Consider the following 15,743-nt stretch of genomic DNA (forward strand, 5'->3'; position numbering starts at 1 on the left):
GACCAGAATATCTCCGAGACCGCCTTCTGCCGCACGAATCCCAGCGACCGATTCGGTCCCACAGAGTGGGCCTCCTCTGGGTCCCGTCAACTAAACAATGCCGGTTGGCGGGCCCCAGGGGGAGAGCCTTCTCTGTGGCGGCACCGGCCCTCTGGAACCAACTCCCCCCGGAGATCAGAACTGCCCCTACTCTTCCTGCCTTCCGTAAACTCCTCAAAACCCACCTTTGCCGTCAGGCATGGGGAAACTAAACATCTCCCCTGGGCACGTTGAAGTTATATATGGTATGCCTGTATGTGTGTATGTTAGTATAGGGGATTTTCTTAAACTTATAATATTTTAATTAATTGGATTGTATTGGATTGTTTTTCACTTGTTGTGAGCCGCCCCGAGTCTTCGGAGAGGGGCGGCATACAAATCCAAATAATAAATAAATAATAAATAATAAATGATGAACTGGGGAGCTGGAAGGAAACTGGCTGCCAATGCAGCTTCCTCAAGAGAAGTGACACGGGTTCAAATCTAGGCTGACCACCATTCGGAAGTCCATTTTGAACCAACTGGAGCATCGCTAGCGCTGTATGAAGTCCGAAGGCTTGGATGGCGCCACTTACTAATTTCTTGCGCTTCCTGGGTTTCCCCGGCTTGTTCTCCTTCTGCTTTCTCGGCCCCCGTTTCTTCTTCTTGACAACGAGGGGACTCTCAAAGCTGCACAAATCCTCCTCTTCGTCGTCTGGAATACAAAATTAGAGGGGGAAGGCGTCAAAATAATAATAATAGTAATAGTAGTAATAATAATAATAATAATAATAATAATAATAATAATAATACAGAATCTCATTCTGTATTTTTATTTATTTTTTGATTTGATTTGATTTGATTTGAATGCCGCCCCTCTCCGTAGACTCAGGGCGGCTCACAGCATACAATGAACCAATTCATAACAAATCTAATAAATTTAAAAACTTTTAAAAGCCCATTATTAAAACAGACATACACACAAACATACCCATCAGAAAGCCTAATTATAGACAAAATATACAAATGTGTAGAGATGGATGAAATCACAAACGCAATTAAGGGAACTAAAATCAAAGAATCAAAACGATCATGGTACAAATGGCATGAATGGATTCAAAAGAAAAACTAAAAGTATTACAATACAAAGTAAAAGTATATATAGAAAGAATAGCAATATTTTAAGTATATATTATACCAATGATATATATAATTGATTAAATATGTATATAATTGAATGTATACTATTAAATAAGTGATATAGAGAAATGGAAGATATATACAAAAGCTAATAGAGATGGAATAAGATCTGTAAAACTTAAACAAAACGTGAGAAATATTTCTGAAAACAATAAAGAAATTTAAAATAATAATAATAATAATACAGAATCTCATTCTGTATTATTTATTTATTTACTGTATTTATTTATTTATTGATTGATTGATTGATTTGATTTGATTTGTATGCTGCCCCTCTCCGTAGACTCAGGGCGGGTCACAGCATACAATGAAACAATTCGTAACAAATCTAATAAATTTAAAAAACTTTTAAAAAACCCATTATTAAAACAGACATACACAGAAACATACCATACATAAATTACATTGTATTATTATTATTATTATTATTATTATTATTATTATTATTATTATTCCCTTATCTTCTTTGAAAGCGCTTCGGTGCCACTTCCGAGCTCAACGTCCAGTGGCAACGAGTGGCTCCTCTCTTTGAGCCTTGCTGCCAACCGCCCCCACTCCGCTCTCCGCCAGCAAGCAACACCCCAGCACGGAAAAGGCCAGACAGGGAAGAGCAGCAAGGGAATGTCCAAACTTCCAGCTGGAGGGGTAGGGGTGAGGCCTTGGCAGTCTCTCGAGTTTGGAAGTTTCCTTGCAGACGTTTCATGACCCAACGAGGGGACATCGTCAGTGCTGATTAACCCCACTCCCTCCCAGCACTGGTGATGTTCCCCCGTTGGGTCATGAAACGTCTGCAAACTCAGAGAGCACCAAGGATCCCACAGTCCTCCTCTGAAAACACCCACTGCCTTTTATAAGTGCTGTAATAACTGTCCGGTTTGGTGCTGCAACAAACAAGACCGACATAGACTTCAGAGGAGAATCAGAACTGCAGAAAGAGCAATGGCTGCCAACCTGCCTTCCATTGAGGACCTGTATGCTGCACAAGTCCAAAAGAGGGCTGTGAAAATATTGACTGACCCCTCGCATCCTGCACACAAACTGTTTCAACTCCTACTCTCAAAACGTTGCTACAGAGCCCTGCACACCAAGACAACCAGACACAAGGACAGTTTTTTCCCGAACGCCATCACTCTGCTAAACAAATAATTCCCTCAACACTGTCAGACTTTCTACTAAATCTGCACATCTATTCTACTAGTTTTTCTCATCATTCCTATATCATCCTTTTCCTCCCACTTGTGACTGTATGACTGTAACGTGTTGCTTGTATCCTTAAGATTTATTAATATTGCTTCCTCATTGCTTATTTGACCCCTGTGACAATCATTAAGTGTTGTACCTCCTGATTCTTGACAAATGTCTGTTTTCTTTTATGTACAATGAGAGCATCTGCACCAAAGACAAATTCCTTGTGTGACCAATCACCCTTGGCCAATATAGAATTCCATTCTATTCTATTCTGATGATGTTACCCAGTTGGGTCATTAAATGTCTGCAAGAAAACCCACCAAGAGACCACCCAGGGCCCCTCCGTCTTCTTCCTCTCCCTCCTCCTCCTCTTCCATCTCTCTTCAAATCCTTTATAGCGATGACAATAGCATTTAGACTTATATACCACTTCACAGTGCTTTTATAGCCCTCTCTAAGCAGTTTACAGAATCAGCCTATTTGCCCCCCAAACAATCTGGGTCCTCATTTGACCCACACCTCGGAAGGACAGAAGGACGAGTCAACCTTGAGCCAGTAGTGAGATTTGAACTGCTGAACAACGGCTAGTAGTTAGCTGGAGTAGCCTGCAGTGTTGTGCTCTAACCACTGTACTACCCAGGCTCTTAGTTATCAGCACAAGCCTCGCTAGAAAGAGGTCAAGCATCAATTTTCCCCAAGGCCTGGCAGGAGTGTGAGGGTCACCAGAGGCACAAGAGTGCAAGCCGGCAGGTGAGGCAAGACAACATAACTCCTTTAATAGGAGTCGCCGGGGGGCCAACTCACCTCTCATTGCCCTCGTTTAAAGACGGAGAAGGAGAGGGAAGGTTCGTATCAATGGCTGAACCAACTCGGTTAATACGGCGGGACAGCTACTTCGGTAGGAATTAGATGCTCCAGAGATCTTGGGGCAATTTCTCACCGCCTTGACAAGACAAAATGGGCCAGGGAGCTTCAGCCGGTGAAACAGCCGTGATTAATGTGGGGCATCCCCCAACACGTCAACGTTGGGGAGGCGTTTCTTCTCCCCATCCCACCCCCGCCAAAAAAAATCAGAAGGGCTCATCCATCACTCGCTGTCACCGCTTAACAAAACCCGACATTCCCGAGCGAGCGGAGACTTTAGGGTTTCCAATTGTAATCAAAGGTGCTTTTCATCACCACCCCCTCCAATCCAAGAGGCAAACTTGACTTTCTGGGGGGGTTTTTTCCCCTTTGAAGATGTTTCGCTTCCCGTCCGAGAAGCTTCTTCGGCTATGACTCGTTGGTGGTGGGGAAGGGAAGGGTTTATATATATACACACTCCTTGCTGGACATTTGCATCCCTTTTTAGAGAGTCCTTGAAGCCTCGTGGAGGGTTCTTTGCGTCCCTTCAGCAGTTCCAAGAGGGCTCCACAACCCACTTACCATATTTTTTGGAGTATAGAAACATAGAAGACTGACGGCAGAAAAAGACCTCATGGTCCATCTAGTCTGCCCTTATACTATTTCCTGCATTTTGTCTTAGGATGGATCTATGTTTATCCCAGGCATGTTTCTATTCAGTTACTGTGGATTTACCAACCACGTCTGCTGGAAGTTTGTTCCAAGGATCAGGCGCACCTTAGTTTTTGGGGAGGAAAATAAAAGGGGGGGGGGATCTGCTTACCAGATATTTATCTGGTTAGTGTCCTTAGTCTCTTCAGCTTTAGAACATTATTTTATCTCCTGGTTAGGCTTTGAAAAAACCTTATACGAAGGGAATAACAATGAAAGAGCTCGCAAGCCAGTAAGACCTGGGAACATCGTTAGCCCCAAACTTATTTAGAGCAAGTAGAGCAATGGAAAAAGCCTGCAAAGACTTAGGGATGGAAAAACATTGTTTGCAGAGAGTAACAACGAAAGAGCCTGCAAGGTAAGAACTGGGAAGATTGTTAGCACCTGGTTAGGGCCGGGGGGGGGGGGAGAGCTTCAAAAAGACCAACTGTCTGCAAGGAGTGTCAATCTTTCTTTTTTTAAAATATTTTTTAAAATATTTTATTTACAAATATAGACTAAATACATAAAAACATATAGATTAGATTAGATTAGATTTATTGGATTTATATGCCGCCCCTCTCCGCAAACTCAGGGCAGCTCACAACAATAATAAAAACTTAAAACTTGCTTAAAACCCACCTCTGCCTTCAGGCATGGGGGAATTGAGACCCTCTTCCCCCTAGGCTTTTACAATTCTATGCATGGTATGTATGTATGTATGTTTGGTTTTTTATATTAATGGGTTTTTAATTGTTTCTAACATCAGACTACTATTGTACACTGCTTTATTGTTGCTGTTAGCCGCCCCGAGTCTCCGGAGAGGGGCGGCATACAAATCCAATCAATCAATCAATCAATCAATCAATAAATAAATAAATAAATAAAAAACAGTACATAATAACAAATCCAATGCTCACCAATCTAATTACAATTTAAAATTAATAAATTCATAAAACAGTCCCAATATATATAAAAAAACAGGCACACAGTCAATCAATCAAATGGCAAAACAACATGGGCAAGGGGGAGATGTTTTAGTTCCCCCATGCCTGACAGCAGAGGTGGGTCTTAAGGAGTTTACGAAAGGCAGGGAGGGTGGGGGCAATCCTAATCTCAGGGGGGAGCTGGTTCCAGAGGGTCGGGGCCCCCACAGAGAAGGCTCTTCCCATGGGTCCCGCCAGATGGCATTGTTTAGTTGACGGGACCCGAAGAAGGCCGACTCTGTGGGACCTAACCGGTCGCATATAGTTGCGATTGACAGTAAAAACATGGTAAATTACATAAGCAATAATCATACACCTTGGCGAGAGGCCAAAACAAATATACAAAACAATCAATAGACATACAGACCTACAGAAGAAAAGAAAGAAAGAAGAAGAATGAAAAGAAGAAGAGAGTGGGCGGGTGTACGGTAGAATTGTGTTAAGATTGTGAACTAGTTAAATTTTCAGCAGCTCATTTCCTTATATCTAATATTTAAAATTATAGATAAATAAAATGAAGCGTTGAATAAATCACGGTAAAGAGGCTTTTAAAAGAGTCATACCATTTTAGGATATATATCAGTATCTCTTGTCTATTAAAAAAAAAGAGGACGTTATATACCAGATTTGTATCTGTTTGAGTATATACAGGTCATTGTCATTTGTTATGCGAGTTGTTCTTTTTTTTAAGCCAACAATCTTTCCATTCCCCACCATGCAGTCGAGCTGAAGAAGCTTTTCGGATGAGAAGTGAAACGTCTTCAAGGAAAAACCCCCCAGAAAATCCAGTTGCCTCTTGCAAAAGCATCTTTGGGACAACTTAGAGGGTTGAGAATCTCCAAAGACTCTTACAACCTGAAGCCAACCAATTCAGAAGAACCCACAACCACCACCACCAGATTTAGAGAAGGTGGGCCTTCAAAGAGAGAAATAACATCAAGGCCCATCATCTCTATCTATCTATCTCTCTATCTCTCTATTTATTTTATAAGAGGCCCAACTCCTTCCGGACTCTGGGCAGCGTACAACATCTAAAAATAATATTAAAAGAGATTCTCCAAAAATGTTTTACAGGTGACACTTATCCCCGGAAAGACTATCAAAAATGTTCCCAAAAACCTCCCCATTATGCTGGAAGTGCAAAAAAGAAAGAGGCACGTTCTATCAACAAAAGTGGACATGTGTACAAGCAAAAAAATTCTGGAATAAAATAACTGATTGGTTAAAGGAAATAGTAAAAGAAGAAATTGAAAAAAAACCAGAATTGTATTTATTGGGTATTTTTAATTAAAAAAATGGAAAAAGAGGTAAGATATTTTAGTTATACACATACTAACAGCTGCCAGGATAGTAATGGAAAATAGACAAAGCACCGGAAGAAAATATAGTAATTAAAAAGATATTGGACTGTGCCGAGATGGGCAGGTTATCTAAAAAATTAGAAGTAAAAGAAGATTCAGATTATTATAAAATATGGGCAAAATTTTATGATTGGTTAAAGGAAAGAGCAACAAAGAAATAAATAAAAATTCAAGCAAAGCAACACGTCGAATAAAAGAATTCAAAAATTAATACTCTGTGAATGAAGTAAAATTCTCTGATCAAACACCTAAAAAGTGGGGAAACTTTTATTTCCCAAATGTTGTATGTGTATGTTTCTGTGTATGTCTGGTTTTTCTAATGTTATATTTAAAAAAAAACCAAATAAAAATAATAATAAAAATATTAAATAAAAAAATAAAAGAGATTCTCTGGAGAATCTCCAGAGACATGTAGTCCTTGACCACAATCAAACCCAAAATTTCTGTCGCTAAGCGGGGCGTTGAAAACCAACTCCCCCTTTCAACTGCCGGGATTGAGGAAAAACGCTGCCCACATGGCTGAGATCTTGCTGTATTTAATTGACCTAAATGATTTAAAGCAAGGAGCCAGTTTCAGACTCTTAAGTGGCCGATCACAGTCCTGCATCTCTCCCGGGTTAAAACGGGAACGCAGGATAAATTATGACTAAGCTCCGAGGTGCTAATTCACTGCCTGCGGGGAAGATGACATTATACACAGGAGAAATGTGACCGCTCCATCTCCACTGCACACTGGCCAGTATTCTTTCTACGGGAAAGTCCTTAGACTCCTGTTGGTACCGGAGGTCCAGCCGTAAGCCGTCATGGCAAAGGCATTTAATAGCATTTATAGACTTATATATCACTTCATGGTGCTTTTATAACCCTCTCTAAGCAGTTTACAGAAAGTCAGGCTCTTGTCCCCAACAATCTGGGTCCCCATTTGACCCACCTCAGACGGATGGAAGGCTAAATGAATCTTGAGTCAGTGGTGAGATTTGAACTGTTGCACTACACAAAGCAGTTAGCTGAAGTAGCCTGCAGTGCTGCACTCTAACCACTGCGCCACCCCAGCTGTTGAGGCAACCATTTTGACCAGATTCATTTTTGAATAGAGGTCGTTAAGGGAATCAAGAAGCCATAAGTCCGAATCACAGCTACTAAACCGAACACACGGCTGTTAAGTGCGAATCCATTCTCCAAAATGTCGGAAACTGGCAAAGAGCATCACAAATGGCGGCCACGGGGATATGAAATACTCCATAAGTCCTAAATGTAAAACAGGTTGCCAAGCAACTAACCTGTGGTCATATCCTGGGGGTGGGGTCATTTTAAGGATGAGGAACGCTTTACCAGCCTAAAAACATCCTTTCTGAGCCATAACCCCAAATCATCATCATATTTATTTATTTATTTATTATTTGGACATAGTTTTCGGAGAGGGTCAGCATAGAAATCTAATTAATATGCCACCCTGCTCCCAGAGCAGGGGAGGCAAAGTTGGCTCTTCTACGCCTTGTGGACTCCAACTCCCAGAATTCCTGAGTCAACCATGTTAGCTCAGGAATTCTGGGAGTTGAAGTCCACATGCATAGAAGAGCCAACTTTGCCTACCCCTGTCCCAGAGGATTCTGAGTGTGTTATAAAACTCCTTAAAAACAGTACAGAACAATTTAAAACAATTTAAATATTTTTTCAACAACCCCAAAATCCCTTGCGGGATGGAGCCTTGGGCAACCGAATGGAGCTAGCAGAGTGTTTCAATGGCTGGGTGCCCATCCCTGTCACCAATGTGGAGTTTTGCTCAGCATATGTTCTCATTGTGCCCAGAGAGAGACATCTGCCTCTACCTAGGATCAAACTCACAGCCTCCTGGTTGTGAGGTGAGATCATCCACTTCTAGGCCACGGCCACGGCACCCACTCCTTCAGTACTACATATATACCTCGTGTACAATTACTACATAAGTCTTAATTTAAAATAGGGGTTTCGAAACATGGCAATTTTAATGACTTGTGGACCTTAACTCCCAAGCTGGCTAGGGAATTCTGGGAGTTGAAGTCCACAAGTCTTCAAATTGCCAAGTTTGAAAACTCTAGAATCTAAACCAGGGGTTCCCACCCTTTTGGGGGGGCCATGCCCCACCTAAGCATCTCTAAAATCCTGACACACGCCCCACTGTTACTATTCAAAAAGTGAACTCCTACTCACACGGAGTGAGCCTAAAAGGCCATTAAGTTGGTTTAAACAAGATTCCAATTGCCCCATTAAAAATCAAATCCCCCCCCCCAATGGGACAAAGAATGAAGCAAAGTCCCATCTGTGATCAGCACAAAAGGAGAACAGTCCCACCTCATCTGTACTCCATCAACTGAGCATAAAAAAGAATTTACAACACATCTTAATGCCCATAGAAAGAATGGTTGCTGGAACGTGGGATGTCTAGTTCAATGAAGACGGACTTGGGGTGACACACAGTCTTCCAATATTTGAGGGGGCTGTCACAAAGAAGAGGGGGTCCACCTATTCTCCAAAGGACCTGAAGGCAGGACAAGACGCAACGGATGGAAACTGATTAAAAACAGAAGCAACCAGGAAATAAGGAGGCATTTCCTGTATAAGCCTATAAAGCCCTACATGGCATGGGACCAGCTTGCTTACGGGACCGCTTCCTGCTGCATGAATCCCAGCGACTGGTCAGGTCCCACAGAGTCGGCCTTCTACAGGTCCCGTCAACTAGACAACATCGCTTGGTTGGGCCTAGGGGAAGAGCCTTCTCTGTGGGGGGCATCGGCCCTCTGGCATCAGCTCCCCCCACCCTGGAGATTCACACTGCCCCCACCCTCCTCGCCTTTCGTAAGAGTCTAAAGACTCACCTATGCCACCAAGCTTGGGGTCATTAGATTCTGCCCCTTGGCTGATGAATGCTTAGTGGGTTTGTTGATTGAATGGATATGTGTGTATTTTAATTGGTTCCTTAGTTTTTAGATGTAACTTCTAATTTTAAACTATTGGATTTTAATGTATATTGCCTTTTTAAATGCTGTAAGCCGCCCCAAGATCTCAGAGAGGGGTGGCATATAAATCCAATCAATCAATCAATCAATCAATATCCTAATAAGTGAGGACAATTAATCAGCGGAATGGCTTGCCACCAGAAGTTGTGGGTGCTTCATCCCTGGAGATGTTTAAGACAACCATTTGTCTGGAATGGTATAGGGACATGGTGGTGAACCTGTGGCACGCACGCTACAGGAGGCACATGGAGCCATATCTGAGGGCAACGCTTGCTGCTATGTCAGCTTCAGCATGCGCTGGCCAACTGATTTCCAGTCTTCTTTTCATCTGTTTTTGCTCTCCCCATGGGCCAACCGGAAGTTCACTTGTGTGTGTCACCCCCAGCCTCCTTTTCACTGTCAATGGTCTTCGGGGACTTCTTTGGCTTTGGAGAGTGGCAGCCAGGCCTCCCACACCTCGGCCCCTTTCTTCTGCAGCCGGGAAGGATTTTCTGAAGGCCTCTGCAGCCGATAACAGAGTTCCAGATCGATCCAGGGCTCTGTTATCGGCTATAGAGGCCTTCAGAAAAGCCTTCCTGGCTGCAGAAGAAAGGGGCCGAGGTGTGGGAGGCCTGGCTGTAACAATCTGAAGGTAAGTAGTAGGGCAGAGCTCCATTTCCGCTTCGTTTCCAAACTTCCAATTGGCCCGTTGGGCCATTTTTCACTAACTCCAGGCTTCAGGAGGCTTTCCTGAACCCTGGGGAGAGCAAAAATTCAATTCAATTCAATTTATTAGATTTGTATGCCGCCCCTCTCCGAAGACTCAGGGCGGCTCACAATAATAATAAAAACAATATTCCAGGGAAAACAAATCTAATATTAAAAAGCACATAAAACCCTATCATATTTTAAAAAGCAAACAACATATACATACCCAAACATAAATATAAATAAGCCAGGGGGAAAGGTGTCTCAACTCCCCCATGCCTGGTGGTATAGATGGGTCTTGAGTAATTTACGAAAGACAAGGAGTGTGGGGGGCAGTTCTAATCTCCGGGGGGAGTTGATTCCAGAGGGCCGCAGCTGCCACAGAGAAGGCTCTTCCTCTGGGTCCCGCCAAACAACATTGTTTGGTCGACGGGACCCGGAGAAGGCCAACTCTGTGGGACCTTATCGGTCGGTGGGATTCGTGCAGTAGCAGGCGGTTCTGGAGGTACTCTGGTCCAATGCCATGCAGGGCTTTAGAGGTCATAACCAACACTTTGAATTGTGACCGGAAACTGATCGGCAGCCAATTCAAGCCACAGTGTTGCAGAAACGTGGGCGAATCTAGGAAGCCCCACGATGGCTCTTGCAGCCATGTTCTGCACGATCTGAAGTTTCCGAACACTTTTCAGAAATAGCCCCATGTAGAGAGCGTTGCAGTAATCGAACTTCGAGGTGATGAGGGCATGAGTGACTGTGAGCAGTGACTCCCTGTCCAAATAGGGCCGCAACTGGTGCACTAGGCGAACCTGGGCAAACACCCTCCTCGCCACAGCCGAAAGATGATGTTCCAATGTCAGCTGTGGATCGAGGACGCCCAAGTTGCAAACCCTCTCTGAGGGGGTCAGTAGTCCCCCCCCCCGGGTAATGGACAGATAGATGGAATTGTCCTTGGGAGGCAAGACCCACAGCCACTCCATCTTGTCTGGGTTGAGTTTGAGTTTGTTGACACCCATCCAGGCCCCAACAGCCTCCAGGCACCGGCACATCACTTCCACTGCTTCGTTGACAGCCTAATGGGCCTATTAGAAGTCAGGAGGCTCCAGTGAGGCCTGTGCACATGCGCGGGTGGTTGTGGGGGGCTTGTGCACACGCAGAGGGCATTGCATTATGGGTGTGGACATGTGTGCATCCTTTAGACACCCGAGCCGAAAAAGGTTCACCATCACCAGCACAGGTTTCCTGCCTAAGCAGCGAGTTGGACTAGAAGACCTCCAAAGTCCCTTCCAACTCTGTTATTTTAATTTTAATTAAGATTCAAACCCAGGAAGCTGTGTACCAGGAAGGCTCCAAGTCCCAACTATTGAGCATTTGACTCGGTCTTCCATCCTTCCGAGGTGGGTCAAATGAGGACCCGGATCGTGGGGGCAATAGGTTGGCTCTGTTAAAAAGCACTACTGCTAACATGATGTAAGCTGCCCTAAGTCTAATGAGAAGGGCGGCATAAAAATTGAATAAACAAATAAATAAATTTTAAATTTCATGGCCTGTTCCTTAGATCTGGAGCTGAATCTGCTTGCCCAGTGCGGTCCATATTCAAACTATTCACCTGCAGCACCCCCCCACCCCAAATTGGGGGTCGTGGCCCCCAAAATTCAGCATTGAGTACCAGCAACATGAGTTACCACCAACTGCTAAAAAAGAGGGGGGGAAACAGCTCTGTCCCCATTGTATTGCCTGATACTAAAAGAATCCATTTGACATAAAAGCGCAAGCAGTCCTCGACTTATGACCTCACTGGAGTCAAAAATTCCCATTGTTAAGCAAGAGAGTTGTTAAGCGGATTTTGCCTCTTTTACAAAAGTTCTTGCCACAGTAGTTAAAGGAAGTTAGTCACAGGGCCGTAAGTGGATCTCTGGCTTCCCCATTGACTTTGCTTGTCAGGAGGTTGCCCAAGAGGATTCACCTGTGACCGTCATAAACAGGAGCCAGTGTCCAGTTTGACCATAAACATGACCCCATGACTGTGAGGAAGCTGCAAGTGTGGAAAAAACAGTCATAAAAGTCAACTTTTCTCAGTGCTGTTCTTAACTTTGGTCAGTAAACCAACATCATTGAGTTGAGGATGGCCTCTACTTCAAACCGTGACTCAGTCAGAATTGAGCCGGAAGGGACCTTGGAAGTCTTCTAGTTCAACCCCCTTGCTCAAGCAATACCAACTCCGTCCAGTATTTTCATCCTTAACTTACAACGGCCTTTGGAGAAAAAACGAGCGCGTGTGGCAGCTTCTGGATCCCTTCTGTCGGAAGGACGCCGTTTCCATCGCACAGGAGACCCTGCGAGGATCAATACGCTGGGGTTGCAAATTCACTCCTTCCCCTCCCTCCCCAGCAAAAGCACCAACAACCGACACTTTTCAATGGCAGAGGTATTTTCCAATTTAGGAGAACCCCCAAGATTTGTCACAAAGTCACCCTGGGGGCCGTTTCTGGCTCTGCTTCGCTTCCTAGGGGACCATCTCAAAGTCACATCTTGTGGTGCTCAACGGCTGGATTTGGCCCGCGCTGGCGGCCTAGAGCCACTTGAGATAAATTCCCGCAATTGGCAGTGATGAATGAGTCCCAGCCCAGACAGGGGGACCTTGTCACAGGCACAGGAAGAAAAAAAAACATTAAAAAAGCGTCCATCGCTGCGACAGACCATCAGGGCAGGCGGGAGTCGCTGCCACCCCGTGTCTGCCGGATGACCTACAACACAATGTGTCAAGGGAGGGAGGGGGGGTTTTCTTACGCCTTGCCCGCCCCCTCCATCGCCAGCCGCTCCTTTTCTTTCCACCCGCCTCCCTAACCCACAGGACGGCACGGCACATAAGCTCCCATATAAATCACAGCTGGCACTAATTGGCTCCCCGCGCCAACCCCGCTGCCAAAGAGGTCGCAGGCTAAACGGGACGGCGAGAAGCTAAAGTGCCCCTCCTCGGGCTCCCGCTGGGGAGTCCCCTTCGGGTCAAAGATTAAACATACGGGAGGAAGGCGAAGACCGTGGCAGGGGAAGAGAAGGCTGTGTCCACCCGTGGCGAGTAAACAAGAGCGGTGACAGGTCTTGGTGCCAATCCAGCCTTCCTCAACCCAACCCGGTCGTTTTATATCCCAATAGCTTCGCTCCTGCCAACCAACGCCACCCTCCCTCCTGCCAAACTCTAAAATAGACTCCCCGGAGCTAAATCGGGCCTGCCGGGGAGACACTGGTATTATGTGCCTGACCCCCCCCCCCCCAGGTCCTATTTCAGACCTGGTCCATCACACACACACACACACTCCTCTCTTTGTCCAAGAGCCGAGAACGGCCAATTTGCACAACGCGGGCTCTCCCCTTGCCACAGTGGCTCGCCTCTCCGTCCGCAAAAGGCAATCGGGTGGAAAAGGGGGGGGAATTTCCCCCTCCCCGATTAAAAGCAGGTGTTAAGGCAAGCACTGGGCTTAACCAACCAAGGAGCCAATGCTCCACTGCATGCATCCTCTCAAATGGGGAGGGGGGAGAAAGGGGGGGGAGGAAGCATGGGAAGCATTTATAATACAATCCTTGCTCACTCAGCCAAGCAAGTATTATTATGCTGTTCTAAAACACACACACACACACATACACACACACAACAAAGCGTCTTGCAGATAAATCGAAGCTTGTCACCCCCTTCTCGATTCCAACAACACACACACACACACACACACAAAAAAAAACATTAAACTTCATGAATAAAGGGGTGCAAGTATGACATTCCACCCCGCCACCACCGTCCACTTCCCATCGCTCCCTCCCTCCCTCCCTCCACACACACACACAAACACACACTACGTTTTGCATCTGGCCCAACCCTACTAGCTCGTTCTGACAATACAACATTTATCTCTTGAAATCCTCCAAGCAGCTTCACCTTGTTGCATTTCCCTCTTACAACAGCCACCTTCCTTCCGCTTCTGATGGGATGGAATTGACAAATAGCAGAGGGGGCGGGGGGCCGAAATACATCAGGATAGGGTTTTTAACCAGACACCCCCTCCCCCACAACTCTTGTCAATTTCTAATTCATCTATCAATCTTTTTTTTCTGCCTACTTCTTCCACGCTTTCTCGTTCCCCCTGCTTCCTCCCCCCCCCCGCATTTCTAATCATAATATTGGCACACATGCGCAGAAGATTTTTATATTTGGCAGGCAATCAACTAGAATTTTCCACACACGTGATATTTCTACTCCCTACCTTGAAAATATATATTATATAAAGCTAACAAAGGATTTGGGGAGGAAATGGGAAGGGGAGGGGAGAGAGAGAAGGAATGCAGATGAGTAGCCATAACTGCAAATTATAATAAACCAAGCCTACTTAGACAAATAGCATTTTATGCATTTCAAGTTAATACCAAAAAGACACAAAAAAACCACCCCAACCTCAACAAGACAGCCAATCTGAAAAGCAAAATATAATAATGATAATAACACTAATAAAAGAGCAGCCTTTTATCTGTGCTGGTTAATGGCAGAGAGAATAACAGCCATTTCCATTAGTAAGAAATCTTAATCGTGAGGATAAATAATTTTTTTTTTAAATTATGCGGGGAAGAGAGTGGTAAGAAGGAGGGGAAAAAATGCCTGTTTGGTGACACAGAAAAAATTAAATGGGGGATGCAGGCGGGGGGGGGGGCACAGGAGGCTCAACTTTGCAGCTCTGTCTGCTGAAATTGCCCCGTGCATGGCACATGGGAAAAGCGAGCTGGGATGTTACCAAACTCTGTGCTCCCCCCCCCCCACCTTGTTGAAGGGGAAGAAGAAGGGAGGTGAGGAACCCAATCAGCCGATGGGCTCTCCAAGGGAGTCTCACACAGCCAGCTGTCAACTCCAGCCTGTTGCTGAGAACAGGAATGGGGGGGGGAGCTGTCTTCCAGCCGGCTACCAGACCACAAGAGCATCTCCCCTGGTGAGGAGCCCTGCAGGGGCGGTTGCAAACTCTGCCCTTAACAAGCTGGGTGAGGTCAGGGCACCGGGATTCACAGGCCTCTGGGCACTGGAAGGGAGGGAGAGAGAAAAGAAGGGCCAGGGGGCACGTTAGCTTCCAGAATTAAGTGGCAGCTTGGGAAAATCCGAGCAGAGGCTTGGTTGTAAAGTGTGTCTAGGACTATTTGGGTCCGCCTGAAATTTATTTTATTTTTTATTTTAGTCTTCCCACAGGTCCCATCACACTTTGCCCAGGGGCCTTGCTCCTGCTCCATTCTCCACTTACACTAACTAACCTTCCTTCTTGTGAAGTGCCATCCCGAGGGCCGCTTGGCTTTTATCAGAGAGGCTCTGCTCCTGGCGCTATTTTGCCATCACCTGAGCACTGCTGGTGCTTCCCTCCCCTCCCTCTTTTCTATTTCCTTTTCCTTCCTTTTCCCTCTTTCCTTTTCTTTATTTCCCTTCTTCCTTCCCTTTCCTCTTTTTTATTTTCCTTGTTTTAGCCACTACTGGCATATTTCTGCAGCCTCCTTATTTGCCGCTGGGTCGGCCACCTGAGAGGCAGCTTCCAAACCCCGGTTAAAACAAACCAAGGCATTTGCTCAGGATGAGCAAAACAGCAAGCAGACTGCAGTTTTGCAGCAGATAATGCCTTAATATCATTTTCTCCTCCCTTGGAGATTGTAAAATGCAGCTTTGGGGCTAAATGAAAAGCCCCAATCTCCTATTTTGGCCCCAGAGGGCCACCGTGACATAGCGATGAAGGTAGTAGCATCAAGGGAGACGCAGG

The 15,743-nt window shown here is 45.2% G+C and overlaps 1 protein-coding gene across 7 annotated transcripts in view; it reads right to left on the reverse strand.

Moving 5' to 3' along the window:
• Nucleotides 1-15,743, reverse strand: part of CHD3 (chromodomain helicase DNA binding protein 3) — a 129,580-nt gene that overhangs the window by 105,495 nt on the left and 8,342 nt on the right. For 4 of the 7 annotated variants that reach the window (XM_070727501.1, XM_070727500.1, XM_070727498.1 and 1 more), the window contains one exon: nt 615-733. In XM_070727501.1, coding sequence (XP_070583602.1) covers nt 615-733 — 119 coding nt within the window. Of the gene's footprint in view, nt 1-614; nt 734-13,897; nt 14,119-15,743 lie in introns of those variants that run through there. The other 3 variants (XM_070727505.1, XM_070727503.1, XM_070727504.1) reach the window with 2 other exon arrangements.

This window comes from Erythrolamprus reginae, chromosome Z, assembly GCF_031021105.1.
Source record: "Erythrolamprus reginae isolate rEryReg1 chromosome Z, rEryReg1.hap1, whole genome shotgun sequence".
Lineage (NCBI taxonomy): Eukaryota > Metazoa > Chordata > Lepidosauria > Squamata > Dipsadidae > Erythrolamprus > Erythrolamprus reginae.